Source organism: Staurois parvus, unplaced genomic scaffold (assembly GCF_062004578.1).
Source record: "Staurois parvus isolate SC_StPar_1 unplaced genomic scaffold, SC_StPar_1.0 ptg001062l, whole genome shotgun sequence".
Lineage (NCBI taxonomy): Eukaryota > Metazoa > Chordata > Amphibia > Anura > Ranidae > Staurois > Staurois parvus.
Window position 1 is genome coordinate 1879434 of NW_028318858.1, and position 17812 is coordinate 1897245.

Genomic DNA, 17812 nt, shown 5'->3' on the forward strand with positions numbered 1-17812 from the left:
CACTGCACTGCTTTTTTCAGTAAATTATGAAATTGAAGCCTGTAGTAGTGCAAAATCCACAGTATGAATTGGGAAACCTCTGCCTCATTCACACTGGCACACAGGAATCTAAATGCTAAAAAAGGTGATCTGGGAGGCATAAATATATGTGCACCTAGAGGCACACATACAGTACATGGAGCAGCTTCTCAAAACTACCGGTCACAGTCATATACTGAGCTGCACTGACAAGCAAAGTTCCGACTTATGAGTAGTGCCCGAGCTTATTGTGAAGCTTCACCCCCATGCATTCCTATTTGGCCCATCGATTTATGGGCAGCCTCACTTGCCAATAGCTATACATACTGTAGGAGTCAGTAAGTGGTGGGTAGGTTTCAGCACTGGGAGTGGAGAAGTTGTGCCTTAGATTTAGCAGTGACATGTAGAATGGCGCCCCAAGTGCACTGTGCATCGTGGTGAGTTGTGCCCATATAACGGTCATGCCTATTTTTTGCTACATAAAGATGCAGTGCCAGCCAATTTAAATTGAATGGGCTGCTTTAGCACAGCATGCCTTAATGCACAATAGCACATTGTATGGATACTACACATGTGGTGTTTATAAAAAGAATTTGCATAGCAGTTCACCCAGTAAAAGTACATGTACGTTTGTTCTTTGCAAATGAGTTAAAAAAAACTAATGTTAATTGGCTATTTCTTATGCTAGGCAAATGTTATCATTGATTTAAAAATGGTAAATACTGCATTTGGCCACTAGATGGTGCAAAGTATCATAGGAAATCATGTTTATCACCATCTAGTGGCCAAAATGTGTTTTTTCTTTTTTCATTTTAAATCACTGAAAAACATTTGTCCAATACAGGAAATAGTCTAGTCTATGAACACTTGTTTTGTTACCCCATCCACACAAAACAAATGTATGTGCACTTTCGTTGGGCAAACTGCTATGCAGATTTTTTTTTCATAAATACACCCCATAGTTTGAATGGACCCTTAAGCGATTTCATGATTGATCTCTATGAGAATGCTTACTCAACAACATCTTAATTCCCAGGACATGGTCACCCCCATCCATGCCCCACCCCATCATGTTATGTGACCAACTTCCAAGCAGTCTTGCCCAGATAACACCCACTTTCTGGCCACTCACTCCCACCCAGATCATGCCCACCTTTTGGACAGCCTCACTCTTAATTATATATAAACCACTTTGATCGCAATCAAGTCAGTTAATATTCTTTTTTTTCTCTTTTTTCCCCATTTTGCAGATCCTATCATTTTAAAAGAGATAAATAACACTGATATATTTTGTGTAATCAGAGCTACAGATTTGCATATGCTTTTGTCAGGTTCTACAAATCATCCTTTGAGAGTCAATTAAATAAGGAAAGACTGTGATTTGTCTAAATCTGGATAAACAGTTGGAGAACCCCTTGTTGTACTATAACATATACAAATTGACCCGTTAGAATTTTCAGCATGCCTATAGCACTGTATGGGTAAACCATATTTTCACATATTACACACTACAGGGGTGTCAAAGCATCACAGCAGTACATGAAAAAATACCATTTAAAATGAATGACAATTTTTCATTACATTTGCAAAATTGGAAAATAATTAGTACAGATCCATTTTTCTATTTCAGTAATTTTATTGGAAATTTAAAAGTACAAGTAGCCCTCCTTTTGCCAAAATGCTTTAATATAATTTTGAATAGAGTGGGGAAGATTTAAGACCTCAGTTTTTTGGGGGAGATTTCCCCTCACTTCCTGTTAGGACGGGAAGTGAGGGGAAATCTCTCCAATAGCGACTCAGACCAAAACAAAGCAGAGTTTAGTAGAGTGTTTCAACAGTTGTTATTGCTGTCTGTGGAAACATGAACTGGGAAAAACCGGGTGGTGGGGCTTTTATAGAACACAAAAATGAACAAGAGTAAAAAATGTAAAATACATATAAAACTTCATTTTTTTTCAAGCTAAAAATCCACAATAATGGTCACAGATTGTAAAGATATATCCCACATGGTATACATCTAATTAAAAGGTACCATATATACTATACACAGTATATTGTATTATTTACAATCTCCCTGAAAAGCGAAAGGAATTACATTATGAATGTATAACAAAGGAACCTCTGCCCAAATGCTGATGCGTTTTGAGACTTGGTTTTCTTCAGGGGCATTCAAATGAACAGCCACTGCTGACCCTGGGAGTGTTTGTGGTGGCCAGCCATACCATTGGAGAGGCCCAGTGTGATGTAGAAGAAGGCTCCCTAAAGGAATCTACCTATGTTTTGGCTGGGTTTTCCCTACTACCTCCTGGGCAGTCTGGATGAATTGCATTGACTTTCCTTGATTTTAACATATATCTACAGGCCATGTTTTTCTTGAAAAATCTGGTGTAATTCACATGTTCAATACAACACAGTGTCCATCTGATTTTTCCCTGAAGAAGAGCAAGTCTTGAAATGCATTGGACATTTGGGCAAAAGTTCTTGTATGTTCTCTTATACATTCAGAATGTATTTCTTTTCCTTTTTTAGGGGGATTGCAAATAATATAATATACCATGTTTAGTATATATCGCACTTTTTAATTACATGTATGCCATGTGGGAGATATCTTTACAATCTGTGGCCGTTATTGTGGATTTTTAGCTTGAAAAAATGAAGTTTTGTATGCATTTTTAATTTTTGACTCTTGTTTATTTTTGTGCCCTATAAAATACATACCACCCGCTTTTTCCAAGTTCATGTTTCAGCCAATTTGGGGGTAGGCATAGAGACAGTCTCCATTCACACCCTTCTTTATATTGTGTTATTGCTGTCTGTGACTTCTTGTCCCCACGACTATGCCTGCCATTCTTCTATGGGCACCACAGGGATTGGAGGTAAGGTAACGTCTCCCAAGAGGAGTTACGGACAAAAATAAAAACCTGACAGAAGTTGTGTCTCTTTTCCACTATATACAGTATATGAGAATAGTCTTTAAATTTTAAAGGTTATTAAATAAAAGTGAAGCAAACATATTTACATAAAGCTTTGTTAACAGTCTTACCAGGGATAGATTAATAAAAGGGATAAAATAATTACCTTTCCTGGAGAAAATGATGCTTCTGGTTCCCTCCAGTGCTTGCCAACCATGTGAACTCTACTGAAGAGGAGGATAAAACTTCATATTGGCTAAACATCTCCGTTACCAAAGATCACACAACCAAGATCCTATAGACATTGTCCAGCATCAAAGAGAGTCTGCAGCAGCATTTTCTCCAGTAAATATAATCATTTCTATAGTTACACCTCATTTATAGGACCACTTTACCTTACTTTCACAGATCACTCAGGAAGCAGTTATATGTTTTTAGTTTACATAAGGTGAAAGCATATCCATACCATGCTTTCCAACCTAACCTACTGCAAATAATCTCCTCTTTGACTTCTCTTTACTTTTCTGAATAAATTCCCTTGAAATATCATTAAATCCTTCACAAGCTTTTTGTATTTTGTACTGGTAGGCCTGGTTCATGCTAGTGCAATTTCAGATGCAACTTGAGTCGCACTCATTCGCATGACAAGGAAACTCACCAATTTTGAAGCCCCAGTATCCCGTTAGATGGTGGCAGTCTATGCAGATGACTCTAAATTTAAAGTTGTAAAGTTGTTAACTTTTCTCATGTAGACACATTAGGGTTATCTTTAGGTATTTTGATAAATTAAAAAAAGTTTTACTACAGTAGAATTTTCAGTTCACATATACACATTGACATTTGAGAAAGGCCCTTTGTTCATGAACCTGCTTTTCCCTTAATACAAGTCAATGGGAATGCAAAAGCAGTCTGAAGCAGCTTCGTGCACCTTAGAAGGTCAACTGCTGGTGTGAAGAAATTTAATTGTAGGTCAGGAAGCAGTCAGTTGTGGGTCTAATGGAGGTCAACTGTTGGTCTGAAGAAATTTAATTGTAGGTCAGAAAGCAGTCAGTTGTGGGTCTAATGGAGGTCAACTGCTGCTCTGCCTTCTGACCTACAATTACATTTCTTCAGAGCAGCAGTTGACGTCCTTCAGGCCCACAACTGACTGCCTTCTGACCTACAATTACATTTCTTCAGTCAGTTGTGGGCCTGAAGGACGTCAACTGCTGGTCTGAAGGAGGTCAGCTGTAGGTCAGAAGAAGGTCAACTGCTCGTCTGAAGAAGATCAGCAGGAGGTCAACTGTACATCAGAAGGAGGTCAAGTCCAAGTCAGGATGAAGTAAACTGTAGGTCAGAAGGAGGTCAGCTGCAGGTCAAATGCAACTGTAAAAAAAATAGCTACAGGAAGGTGGAGGTTCTGGAATGCTGAAAGGCTTGCTGGTTTCTGTGGTGTGAAGAAGATTCATCTGAATTTTGGCAGTTATAGACAATTTGGCCACAGATTAATATAGAGAGGCTTTTTATATACTGCTGCACAATTAAATATCTTGTCTGTTATAAATCAGTTTTCATACGTGAATGGGAAAACAAACCCTTGCTGTAGATTGTTCACTGTCACATTCTTTAATTAACTGACTCTCATTAATGCTGGAATTAGGTTCAATTCACAAAGCTAACACACCAGGGTAAGGAGCAAGTTTAAAAAAAAAAGACAGTTATTTTCTGAGTTTTATTGCAGACTTCTGTATGATTTAAAGATCAGTGCTGCATGGCTTAAAATAAAGACCCTTACCCTTGTGTAAAGCGTCATCAATGTACCCTATTGCTAGTGTTTGTGTAGAAAAGAATTAGGCTTTCTGTAAGCTTTTGTGGAACATATTGAACCTCTAATTCCCCAACAGCCTAAAAGTGCACCTGTATTAAAAGGAGCTCTAGAACCCTTCCGAAAAAAGAACAAAAAAAAGACAAAACTGTATTTAGGCCCACCGTTAGGTTCCTTATACCAGTCATCCATTGTAGGCAGTATTATGAGCACAGAACCCCACAGAGGACCTCCCATGCCCTTATCTTGAGTAGGTGTTTGGAGTCACTTATGGTTTACTTTGCTTTTCTTGGTAAACAGTGATATGTGAGGAGGGCTCTGGAATCTTTTAGGGTCCATAGCAGAGTACCATAGTATCCCCTACCCTCTAGCAGTTTATACTCTGCACCCCCTAATTGCTGAACATGTCAGCAGTTGGTGAGAGGTATTGTAGGTTCCCCAACTCTTCTGCCTCTAAAAGTACCATCATGCTCAGTGGAACCAAGGTGGGGTTTAGGATCCTTTAAGATGTCTCTTCCTGTATTTGTCTTGCTTTTACCAAAGGGATTGTCACTTTAAAGTACCGTATTTTTCGCTCCATAAGACGCACCTGACAATAAGACGCACCTAGGTTTTAGAGGAGGAAAACAAGAAAAAAAATATTCTGAACCAATGGACTGCAGACACAGTACAGGAAATGACCAGAGACTGCAGACACAGTACAGGAGATGATCAGAGACTGCAGACATAGTACAGGAGATGATCAGAGACTGCAGACATAGTACAGGAGATGACCAGAGACTGCAGACATAGTACAGGAGATGACCAGAGACTGCGGACACAGTACAGGAGATGACCAGAGACTGCGGACATAGTACAGGAGATGACCAGAGACTGCGGACATAGTACAGGAGGTGACCAGAGACTGCGGACACAGTACAGGGGATGACCAGAGACTGCGGACATAGTACAGGAGATGACCAGAGGCTGCGGACATAGTACAGGAGATGACCACAGACTGCGGACACAGTACAGGAGATGACCAGAGACTGCAGACATAGTACAGGAGATGACCACAGACTGCGGACACAGTACAGGAGATGATCAGAGACTGCGGAACAATACAGAGGATGACCAGAGACTGCGGACATAGTACAGGAGATGACCAGAGACTGCGGACAGTACAGGAGATGACCAGAGATTGCAGACATAGTACAGGAGATGACCAGAGTCTGCGGACAATGCAGGATATGACCAGAGACTGCGGACATAGTACAAGAGATGACCAGAGACTGCGGACATAGTACAGGAGATGACCAGAGACTGCGGACACAGTACAGGAGATGACCAGAGACTGCAGACATACTACAGGAGATGACCAGAGACTGCGGACACAGTTCAGGAGATGACCAGAAACTGCAGACAGTACAGTAGATGACCAGAGACTGCAGACACAGTACAGGGTATGACCAAGAAACTGCAGACAGTACAGGGGATGACCAAGAGACTGCAGACAGTACAGGGGATGACCAAGAGACTGCAGACAGTACAGGGGATGACCAAGAGACTGCAGACAGTACAGGGGATGACCAGAGACTGCAGACAGTACAGGGGATGACCAAGAGACTGCAGACCTTTGGGGAGGGAGGCAGAGCGGGTACCTGAATTTGACAAGTACCCGCTCCCACTTCCGTGGAGTTGTCCTACCTGTAGTGTGAGCACCCGGCTGAGAGCGCATGTGCGAGAAGCGCTGCACTTTGTGATTGGTCCAGAGTCTTCTGGGACCTGTCATGTGTCCCAGAATATGCCGGACCATTCACAAAGCGCAGCGCTTCTCACGCATGCGCAGTGGGCACCCGGCTGTCACAGCCAGGTGCCCACACTAAAGATGCCGGCGCCAGAAGACTACAGCACTGGACCGAGGAACAGGTACGTTTCTGCTGCAGAGAAGAGAGGAGCGGCCGGCCCGGTATTCTGACATGGTGGCGGTGGCGGAAATACCAGACCGGCCACTCCATATTCACTCCATAAGACGCACTGACATTTTCCCCCCTTTTTTGGGGGGAAAAAAGTACGTCTTATGGAGCGAAAAATACGGTATATTAAACAACTAAAAGAAGCTAGTAGAAAAGGTAGACGTTTATAGTTGGGTTCCTTTTGTTATCATGGCAGAATAAGATCCAAGGGTTGTAGGAGAATTTGGTGTAACAGGCTCAATTGCTGTTCACTTTATTAGAATATGACTGTAGGGCCAAACTTTGTCACAACATAACCTCTTAACAGCAGCTAAATTTAAAAACGTCAAGACCTTGCCATAAGTAGCTTTGCTTTACTTATGAGCAGTGGGACTTAGGAAGGTGGGCTGAGGTTTAAAATTACGAATCCAAGCTACTCTAAGGCCATTATAATTTAAAAAAAGAAAGGGCAATACCTATTTTGCCTAACTGCCTCCTTTGCAGTTTTTTGGTTTCTTCTGTACTACAGGTGTTCTTGAAGGCTACAAATCTGTTACTGTTGTTCTGTTAAAAACATGCTCTAACATATTGTTCTTGTGTTTCTCTTTACACAAATCAGCACCCTGTTACGTGGCAAGCATCTAAAGATGGCGACCGATTAATTGGCCGCATCTTATTAAATAAGCGGTTAAAAGATGGCAGTGTGCCTCGAGATTCTGGAGCTATGCTTGGTCTAAAGGTGAGTGCTGGATTACGTGGATAGAGGAAAATCTCAGGATCATGATTAGATTTTGTGTTGTCTGCATTTTATATGTTGTACTCTTGGTTTCTATGAAAGATGCATGATGTGAAAATTGCAGAGATTTTTAAAACTGCATAGATACAAAGCGTGTCAATGGAACATGAAAGGAGGGGTTGAAAATCAAGATTTGCGCCAGATTTTGGATCTTCCACTATACTTAAGCAGCTATGATGTGCTTAGACACCTGTAAGTGCTTTCTTTCAGTCCCTGCTGGCAGTTTAATAAATGGCAAGACTCAAAAACGTTACCGAAAATTTTGTGCTTGCAGTGGGAAGATGATGAACCATGTCTAGGTCTGTGTGACAGTGAGATCCTGTTTCCCCTCCCCAAGTCTATTTTTTTAAATATGACTCATAAATATCTACAATCCAGCAGTCTTCTGGCCAGTCATGCGATGTCCTGGGTCTTCTTTTCCTACTATTCTACTGTGAGGCCAGTGGTAACACAGAGACACACAAGAGAGAAGCCGCACCAGCCTAGCGCATTATCCCAATGAAACATGTATTGTAAGATAAAATTAAATCTACTCGCACACCATGTCAGACAAAGCTCATCAAATTTTCAGAGGTGATCGGTCCACTCCACGTGCTCCTAAGCTTGGGAGGACACCACCTGAATCCCAACTGACTTGCGTGTTTCGAAGGTAGTACCCTCTTCCTCAGACCTAAATCTTGCTTGTGTCTCTGTAGTGCGATATTGGGGCTTCCCCAGTTCTAAGAGGGCAGAAAAGTGTGGTGCGTCCATATTCCCAGCTAAGAAGTGGATGTATATGAAGAACTGGTGTCAGACCACCAGCACACTCATGTGCAGGAGATGTTTTTTCAGCGTGGTGACAAATTCAACTTCACTATCATTAAACCTGGAAGAGGACCAGCGCTAGATATCAGGAGAGGTGAGTCTTTAGGGGACAGCACGTAAAGTGGTTGTAAACCTTTACATATGGCTAGTGAAGTGATTGGCCTTAGGTGATACACAGAGATGAAACAAATCCTCCTACATAAGTTGTACCTGTTTATCTGCTGTTTTATCTTCCCAACATCCGTTCAGTGTTCAGATTTTTTGAAGCTTGTCAGAGTTCAGGAAAAATGGGCGGAGAGCTGTAGTTACTTTCTGCAGAGCTCAGTGAGGTGAAATCTGAGAGCGGAATGGATGGAAAAGGCACACCCCCTTCACACTGCTCACAGGAACAGGGCTCAGGCTGTCAATCTGCTGGAGGTCCTTCACCTGTTACCTTTTTTCTCTTAGTGTCAGGAAAACATGTCCGAAGTGATAGCAGAGGAACAAAGCAGCAGACAGAAATGACACTTAGTGCTCCTAACTGAGATAAGAACACCCTATAGAGGGATATGCTTTGTTCATATTTCATGTCTGAGGTTTACAACCACTTTAAGTGAAGGTGAGTATTGGAATAGGTTCTTATTTTTTTTTTATTTGTTTGGGAAAGCTCACATTTTTCAGGCCTGGTATTATTAACTCCTATCTCATCTCCCTCTTTGGTTGATTTGAACCAACTATTTGTATGAATAGATGGATTGAATAATTTGGTTTTGTCTTTATGCTGCATGGAAAACACACATTTGCACCATCATAGCATTTTAGTGAACATGGCATACAATATATGCTATAAACAAATCTCCAGTCTTTTTTTCTCCTGGTAACACAGATTGGCTGCTTTTCAGGTACAGCTTAGTGTTCAATAAAATACTGAAACTATGGATTATCAGAGCACAATTCATTCCGAGCTATGCTAATCGGCTTTCTACAATTTGCTGGAATGTTTAATAGGGAAAGGACAACATTTAATTGAAATATGCTTAATTAAGACAGAACAAGGTCAGGAGAAAAGAGAGATCTGATACTTGAAACAGTAAAAGGATGAACCTCTTTGAATTGCTAGAGATTGTTGTATACATTAAGGACAAGATGTTACTTTTCCACACTGAAAAAAAAAACATGTTGAATTATGAACCTTATTAATCTTATTAATTCCCTGGGAAATGGCAAACTACACTTGTAACATACACTGAAGGGGAGGGGGATGATATCAATTCATGTATAATGCCAAAATTTGATGCTTGCAGGAAAATCTCTGCAGTTAGTAAGTGTGCTAACTTGTCAATGGAAAGGTCTAAAGAGAACCAATTTTAATATCTTATCTGCACAGTCGTGTTAAAAAAAAAAGGCGTGCAGAACGCCAAAAATGTAATTTCCTGTTTTTATGATTTCCTCACTGATTTTTCCAGCAGTCTACACTAAGATACAAATTAAATTTTAGGGATCCCCTACAACAGAAATGTCATTTTGGTGAGATACTCCCTACGGGTTAATTATTTCAAAGGCCCCTTGCACACAAGACTGTTCAACTGCATTGAATCCCTACTGGTGTTTTAGTGTGCTTCGGAGGAATGTGTGCAGCATCCAGCCCCAATGCAGACAGCTTGTCAAAGTCTATGGCAGGCTGTGACTGGACAGGGCTGAACTATACACCGAGTGGTACCAATATTTAGGGCCCTGTGTGTTCAGGGGCGTAGGTCTGAAACTCAGGTCTTTGGCTTCTGGTCATTTGACACTGAATGCATTGGGCCCTAGACGCAGATACCACTCAATACAGCATTTAGCTCCATCCAGTCACAGGCTGCCTTAGGCTTTGATAGGCTGCAGGCAGCAGACTGGATGCTGCACCTTTCCTTCCCGGGCGCACTAAAACGCCAGGAGGGATGCACTACAGTTGACTAGCCCTGTGGGCAGGGTCCCCAAAGGGATGCATACACTGCACCTTTTGCATCCGAACATCCATCAATTAAACTTTTGGCACGCAGCATGGTCTCATTGGCTTTAGTGGGCGAGTTTTAGGGGCAGTGCCACCTGTTAAGCTTCGGCTTAAGAACTGTCTTTGGGAGTAAGGGAAGACGCACACATATTTCCTCAGTGGTGGTTGGGGAACGTGATGAGGTCGAGCATTGCTCGTGCGGTGAAGGATGGGGGTGAACTCTGAATGGGAAAGTAACAGATTCCATTTGATCACAAAGACTCTAAAATTATGTGTATGTATGCCACTCCAAACAATTACATTTTCTTCAAAGCCAGAATGCATGGTTTGGCTTTGTTTGCATGGTTGCCTTAAGGTGATATTAAAGATTTTTTTTTTTAAATAACAATCATGTTATACTTACCTGCTCTGTACAGTGGTTTTTGCACAGAGCAGCCCCAGTCTTCCTCTTCTTGGGTCCCCCACCGGTGCTCCTGGCCCCTCCTTCCTGCTAAGGGTTCTCCAAAGCAAACAGCTTGCTATGAGGGCACACCAAAAGCAGGCTCGCTCCTGAGCCACTGCTCTGTGTGTTCATTCACAGCCCTGCCTCCTCTGTCTCTTCATTGGCTCACTGGCTGTGATTGACAGCAATGACAGGCAATGGCCAATGAGGAAGCAGAGCCCCTGGAGAACTAATGCTCTTGTGCACATCGCTGGATCTCAATGGGTCTCAGGCAAATATAGAGGGGGCTGCTGTGCACAGAAGTTTTTTTACCTTCGTCCACAGAAAAAAAACCTTCTGCCTTTAGAACCACGTTAAGTATGGTAAATAGGAAGAACACCCAGGTTGGCTTTGGTGGCTGGTGAGAGGAGAGGATCCTGGAGTGGTGCAGTTAGATTGAAGTGTGCATGATTATTCCATGTTTGTGGCATAGAAATATTGAAGACAGACACAGCCAGACAGCTAGCTTTTATAGATGAAGACCAATGGCAGCTGCAGATATATTTTAAGATGGTTCTGAGATGGTATAGCAAAGCTGCCTTGTCCCCTTGAGATCTGTTTGCAGTTAATAGGATTGCAGCCTCTCTTCCTATAGAAGTGATCTCTCCCTGACTGTCAGGAGAGGGTTAATCACGCTGACAGTAATAAAAGCGGTATTCCTCAGACGTGAACAAGCGTTGTGTCTGTCAGGCTCAGCATTTTGCATTCTCAGTGTGTAGCACCTCCAGATCTTGGCTGGCACAGCAAATACGACTTCCGGGGTATTCTCTTCACACTGAATTTCTTTAGCCCAAAGTACACGTTCTAAGACAGACGCGTCCGCCTCCCCGAGCCGTACAAATGAATATGTCAGTCGTCTCAGAAATAATTTAACACCTAGAAGCACAGCATTTGAAGACATAAAAGCAGCTCTTGGCACATGCAATCTGCCAATTTTCCCCTTTGTTGCAAAACTGCAGACCTTCTGCTATTTGATCTTTGCTTCTATTCATAACAGCCTCCTGCGTCTCCTCAGGATTTTTTTTTTAGTTCTTTTATTCCATAGGCTGCTATATCATGTGTGGATAGGGTATCTCATAAATCCAGCTTTCCTGCTGTAAAAGTGGAACGTCCTCAAGTATCCGGCAGCCGCCCACTCTGCAGCTTCACATCACGACCTCTTGTTCTAAATACATTTTCCCTTCTGAAATACGCTGCATTGGTTATATCGCTAAATCCCACAATGTGTGCACAGACCCGCCATAGCATATACTTCATATACCTTGGGGGTATTCATCCTCTGCATAAAGCTGGCCTACCAACTCAATGCAAATGTAAAGAAAAAAAAAATCTAAGACCAGTCATATATTTATTTTAAAAATTTTTTTGAAATACTACAGTTGTCAAAATTGTTTATTTTTCACCCATCACACATACTAAATGTATGGAATATGTAGTTCAGTTTTGGACACCAATTCACAAAAAGAACATTGGGGAACTGGAGAAAGTACAGAGAAGGGCAACCAAACTGATAAGAGGCATGGAGGAGCTCAGCTATGAGGAAAGATTAGAGGAACCAAATTTATTCTCTCTTGAGAAGAGGAGATTAAGGGGGAATATGATCTCCATGTATAAATACATCAGTGGTTCATATAGTGAACTTGGTGTAGAGCTATTCACCCTGAGGTCATCACAGAGGACAAGGGGGCACTCTTTACATCTGGAGAAAAAGAGATTTAATCTCCAAACACAGAAAGGTTTCTTCACAGTGAGAGCTGTAAAAATGTGGAATAGACTCCCTCAAGAGTTGGTTCTGGCCAGCTCAATGGATTGCTTTAAAAAAGTCCTGGATTGTTTCTTAGATACACAGAATATAACTGGATACTAACATTTATAGGTAAAGTTGATCCAGGGAATCTGATGTCTCGGGGTATAAGGAAGGAATTCTTTTCCCTGCAGGAGCAAATTGGATCATGCTTTGCTGGTTTTTTTGCATTCCTCTGGTTCAACTGTGGGTATAGGATTATAACTTTTTTTCTTTCTTCTTTTTTTAATGGTTGAACTGAATGGACTTTTGTCTTTTTTCAGCCAGACTAATTATGTATCTAAAATAAGATTAGGGTTTATGCATTGGTACCCAGTCAAGTTTTAATGGACTGCACAGCTCTGTTATTCTATTATCGGGGGATGAAGGAAGAGGTATTTAAAGTGTATGTATGCTAAAATATAGTTTATACTGTACTGCTTTAATCTGATACTGTTAATACTTTAACAACTTTAATAGACACCATTATTTACCCACAGTTTTATATTGTATCTCTTGTTATTGCAGGTTGTGGGGGGCAAAATGTCAGAGACTGGTCATCTCTGTGCTTACATCACCAAAGTGAAGAAGGGAAGCCTAGCAGACACTGTTGGGCGGCTGCGACCGGGTATGTCTGTTCTGATGAAGTGTCCTCTTTTGTAGCTGCTACTGTATGTATACCTTGTTTGACACAAGACTGATAATAGGACTTCCCGCTGTGATGAATTATTTATTACCTATAAATGATGACATAATCCTGGCAGTACTTGGAAGTTTTAGCACATTGAAAAGTTAGATCAGTCCCAATATTTTGAAATGTTTATAAACCCTAACTGTGAACTGTATTTGCTCTCTTTTGGTCTGTTTAATTGTTTAATATACCACTGAAAGTAATTTGGTATATCTGTTTGATCTGTTTCTTTTTCTATATCTGGTTGATACATGCAAAAATGTTAATCATGTAAAAAAAAAAATTTGAGCTGTTCTGTGTCCTTTGCACACTTCCTGTGTTTATTTAACCCTCCTAGTTTTTATTTAGGACTACAGAACAATTAGCCTTTATGTTGTAGAGAGCTAAGAATGGGAGTGGTTCAGTAGTTTAACAAAATACACTGGGCAGGGCTGACACCTCTCAGGCCACAATGCTGTCCATCCAAACCAGAGTGTAAGAGCTCAGTGCATTTCTGGCAGGTCAATAGGTTTTTTACTGTATCGCTAGGGTCCTTAAAAGGATAAAACGTGCCTTGACATACATTTTAAAATCTAATATTTTCAATTAATTAATTAACATTCCTGAGTTGCTTTAATCACTCCTTATTTAAAATACCAAAGGCTACATTTTTGAGCTCCCTTCCACCTGGCATAGGAGGTGGGGTCTTGGGTGTCCATGTCACCGCCTGCATGCCTACAGTGTCCTCTCAGGATCCAGAAGAGAGTCTGTAGGTGATGACATCAGCAAGAGGGGACCACTATGGACTGGCAGACATGGACACATTTGCAGCGCTGGGTTATGGGTCCACTGTTTTGCTTTGCATCTTTTAGGTTCTTCACGGAATAAGCAAGGAAGCTTAGAAACCTTTGTAGTGTGTTAATGTGCTTTTATTAAACAGAAAAGCTGCACATACAACTGTAGGAAAAACAATTCACTGCATACAAAGTATAACAAAATATGCATACAATATACACATAACCAAATGATCTATCCTTCCCAGCTAATTAGCATGCCAAATATAGGCAATACGTATACTAAACAGCTTCTTAACTTGGTTCTTCCTTTGGTGTAGTCTTCTTATGGTTCCTTCCCTCTCAGAGTCCTGTAAACAACTGTTGCCCCTTCCTTCTCAAAGTCCTCCAGCACAACTATATATCTGTCTCTCACCACATGGCTTGTTTAAGTCTTTTCCTTTCCCCCCACTTCCCCCCTCCTGAACTTCACAAATCAGTTCAACAAGTTCATTCTCATATCAATTGGGGAGGTCTAGCTTCTAAAACAACACATGGTCTTAAAAATCTTACTTCATATTAATTATACAAATCACTAAAATAGCCATGGCAACATACCCACTGACACCCATAAACAGCACTGAAATGGAATTTGATGGTGGACTTAAGTGAGTAAAACTGCATTAAAAGGTATTTAACTGTTTTTTTCCTGGAAGGGTGAGGCAGAGGATATGTTTTGCTAGAAAATTAAAGCCCTTTCTATTAACTGAAATAAAGGTATAAAATAACTAAAATAAAAAAATAATGAATTCGAGTACTTGCTTCACAGTAAGCCAGAAGATAATGGTTAGACATTGGTCATGTAAGCATCTTTCTAGGTGAGGTGTTGGATGACACTCCATGAATGTCATATCATTAGTAAACTGGAAGTAGATCTAACAGGACATCAGGACATGACTCAGTTGTGCTGTGGATCAGGTCACTAAAGAGCCACTCGCGTCATTGCTGCATGTGGCGCCAGTCTCGGGAGGTCTGTGGTGTCTTCAGTCGAGGGTTGAAATGTATGTACATCAGTATAAATAAATCACATTAGTGCCCTTTTCTGGTATTATGTCATTTTCAAACATTGTGGATTTTATATCTTCAGTAATGATTTATGTTGCTAATTTACTTCACAATTCTTATGGTAAGGTACTACACAGCTTAATATAGCCACTGGCTCTCTGTGGGCATTGTGTATCAATGGATAGCAGAATAAAAATGTTGATGACATAACAATGGCTGGTGGACGTTTAAGAGTGATTGTCTAAGTAATTCCAGATTATTTCTTGGGATTGTATTTATTAATTATTTTTTTTAAAGATGATTCAGGTTTTTTTTATTTTATACTGGAAATGGTATCTGCATGTCCCATATCCACCACAAATCTAGAGAAATAAGGTTTTTAAATTCCTACTTATAATAGTGCCCAGAGCCATGCAACTCATTCTGTTATACTCTTAGACCAAATGTGTATCTAAAACTGATGGTTTATAGTGCAGATATTTCCTAATATTAGAAAGCCATTTATTTCAAGCTGCATAGAGCTATTAAAGGCCTGTTGGCCATCCTCACCTCATTCAGCCTTCAGTTAAAGTTGGGTTTTATAGTTACGTTAAGCACATCTTATAATAATCTGGTTATTTTTTAAAAGGCCAGCCCTCCAAAAAATGATATTTCAGTTATAGATACAGTCTAGTTAGATTAAAGACCAACTCCAGCACTCTCCGTTCATTGCTCTGTGATCCAACACTTGGCTCTCTTTCTGGTTGAATTATAGGCAGGATCAGCAGACCAATTTCCTGTGAAATCATGCCATCATAGACAAGCCCCCAAGAGGGGGTGTCATCACGTTGGTCTGCATTCACAGATTTCCTGGACAGAACAACACTCACACATCATTATATGAGTGCTGCACTATCCAGGAGTAAGGACTGCCTACCTCCACTGTTGTCACATGACAAACCTGAAGACTGCTGGAGTAAATATATGTATAGAAAAGTTTAAAAAAATAGGCTAGGTGGGGGGCTGGTTTCAGGGAGGGGGTTGGTGAGGGGATCCTAAAACCTGTAGTTAGGTTTTATCACCCTTTGGCCTCTGTTCAGCAGCAAGGTCTCTATAATATATTTCTCAGAGATATCCTCATCCACCCCTGGGTGTTCCCTCTACTCCATTCCATTTTTTGAAATGTGAGAAAAAACTGAGCAAAAATGGGGTCAGTAGTTCTTTGAACTTGTATAGTTGTTGCTGCTCCAGAGATATGAAACCATGTAGGGCAGTATAACTCTTTAGCACCTTGCATAAACAGAAATATCATTTCCAGGTGGATGTTATACATACTTGCTAAAATGTAAGCTGCAGATTGTGTGCCAATTTGATACACCAAGTTGTAACATCCAGATTTTGATGTGGTTCCTGGAACCCTCTACACATTTCCATAACTCTCTCTTCCAGGGGCAGGGAGCAGAAGTGTCTGTCGCATGCATAATGTTTTTGTATAATGCACACATTAGTAGTAAGTAGCATTTTGCTTTGGCCTGATGTAATCAAAATGTGATAAGATTCCAAGCTGCAACTAAGACAATTATCTGTGCTACCATAGAGAAAACTGTCTTTATGGTAGAGTTTTTTTACACAGTGTGATAGGGGGTTCAAAATACATGACTTTTAGATCTGTTTGGGTGCAATGTCAGAGCCTTCATTATATCAGTAGAGGTATTCATGTATATATATGGGAAATAAAATCATCATCTAGGAAACTAATTACTAAATATGATTATAAAAGTGTTGCAGCAGTGCACAGTTTGACTTCTGGAAAGCCTATACAGATTGAAGAAAAAATAAAAAGGATAACTGGCAAGAAAGTATTCAGGTAGAATCAGAAGAATAAGCAGAGTGGACAACTCAGAATACTGAGGTTTAAAGAAGGAATGAAGAAAACAATTGATGAGTAATTGAGGATTGGAGGGGGTTTAAGGAGGATAAATGAGAACAGTGACTGAAGTTTGGAGAAGGTCCACTGAGGATTAAAGGAAGTTTGAGAAAAATATAAGAGGAAAGTAACTGAGGTTTAGAGTCATGAAGAAGTTTGGAGGAGGAATGAAGAGGAAAACTCATTAATAACGGGTTGAAGGAGGTTTGTGGAGGATATAGTAGGACAGTGACTGAGGTTTGGAGTCATGTAGATAATATGTGATGGTTGACTGAGGATGGAGGAGGTTTGAGAAGGGTATAATAGAACAGTGACGGTGGATTGGAATCATAAAGAGGATAATTGATGGCTGACTGAGGAATGGAGGAGGTTTGAGAAGGATATAGTAGGATAGTGACTGAGGTTTGGAGTCAGGAAGAGGATAAGTGATGGTTTACCAAGGAGTGGAGGAGGTTTGAGAAGGACAACTTATGAGGGACTTGGAGTTATAGAGGAGTGAGGCAGCTGTGAGAGAAGGGTGACAGACATTTATAGGAGGAATAAGAAGGTTGTTTGATGGGTGAGTGAAATTTAGAAGAGGCACGAGAAAGGCATGTGAGGATTACAGACAGGTAACTGAAGTTTGAAGAAGAGTGATAAGGTTTCATCAGAAAAATGGCTTACATGTAAACAAGGTTCAGGCCTCATGCACACTTGACATTTTTACAGCGGCTGTTTTTGGCTTTTGATGGTTTTTTTCTACAGCTACTAAACCCCTCAGCATGTTATCCTATGTGTCCATGCACACATAGACTGTAATCAACGTTTTTGGCTGGGACGTTTTTTGTCTGGAAAACAAACACAGGACTAGTGGGTTTCTAGAGCAGTTTTTTAGCGGTAATAACGCTCTAACAC

The 17812-nt window shown here is 40.8% G+C and overlaps 1 protein-coding gene across 50 annotated transcripts in view; it reads left to right on the forward strand.

The window, feature by feature from the left end:
* The window catches only part of RIMS2 (regulating synaptic membrane exocytosis 2), a 919325-nt gene that overhangs the window by 541971 nt on the left and 359542 nt on the right, over positions 1-17812 (forward strand). For all 50 annotated transcript variants that reach the window (XM_089658335.1, XM_089658295.1, XM_089658297.1 and 47 more), the window contains 2 exons: positions 7288-7407; positions 13033-13132. In XM_089658335.1, coding sequence (XP_089514461.1) covers positions 7288-7407; positions 13033-13132 — 220 coding nt within the window. The remainder of the gene's footprint in view (positions 1-7287; positions 7408-13032; positions 13133-17812) is intronic.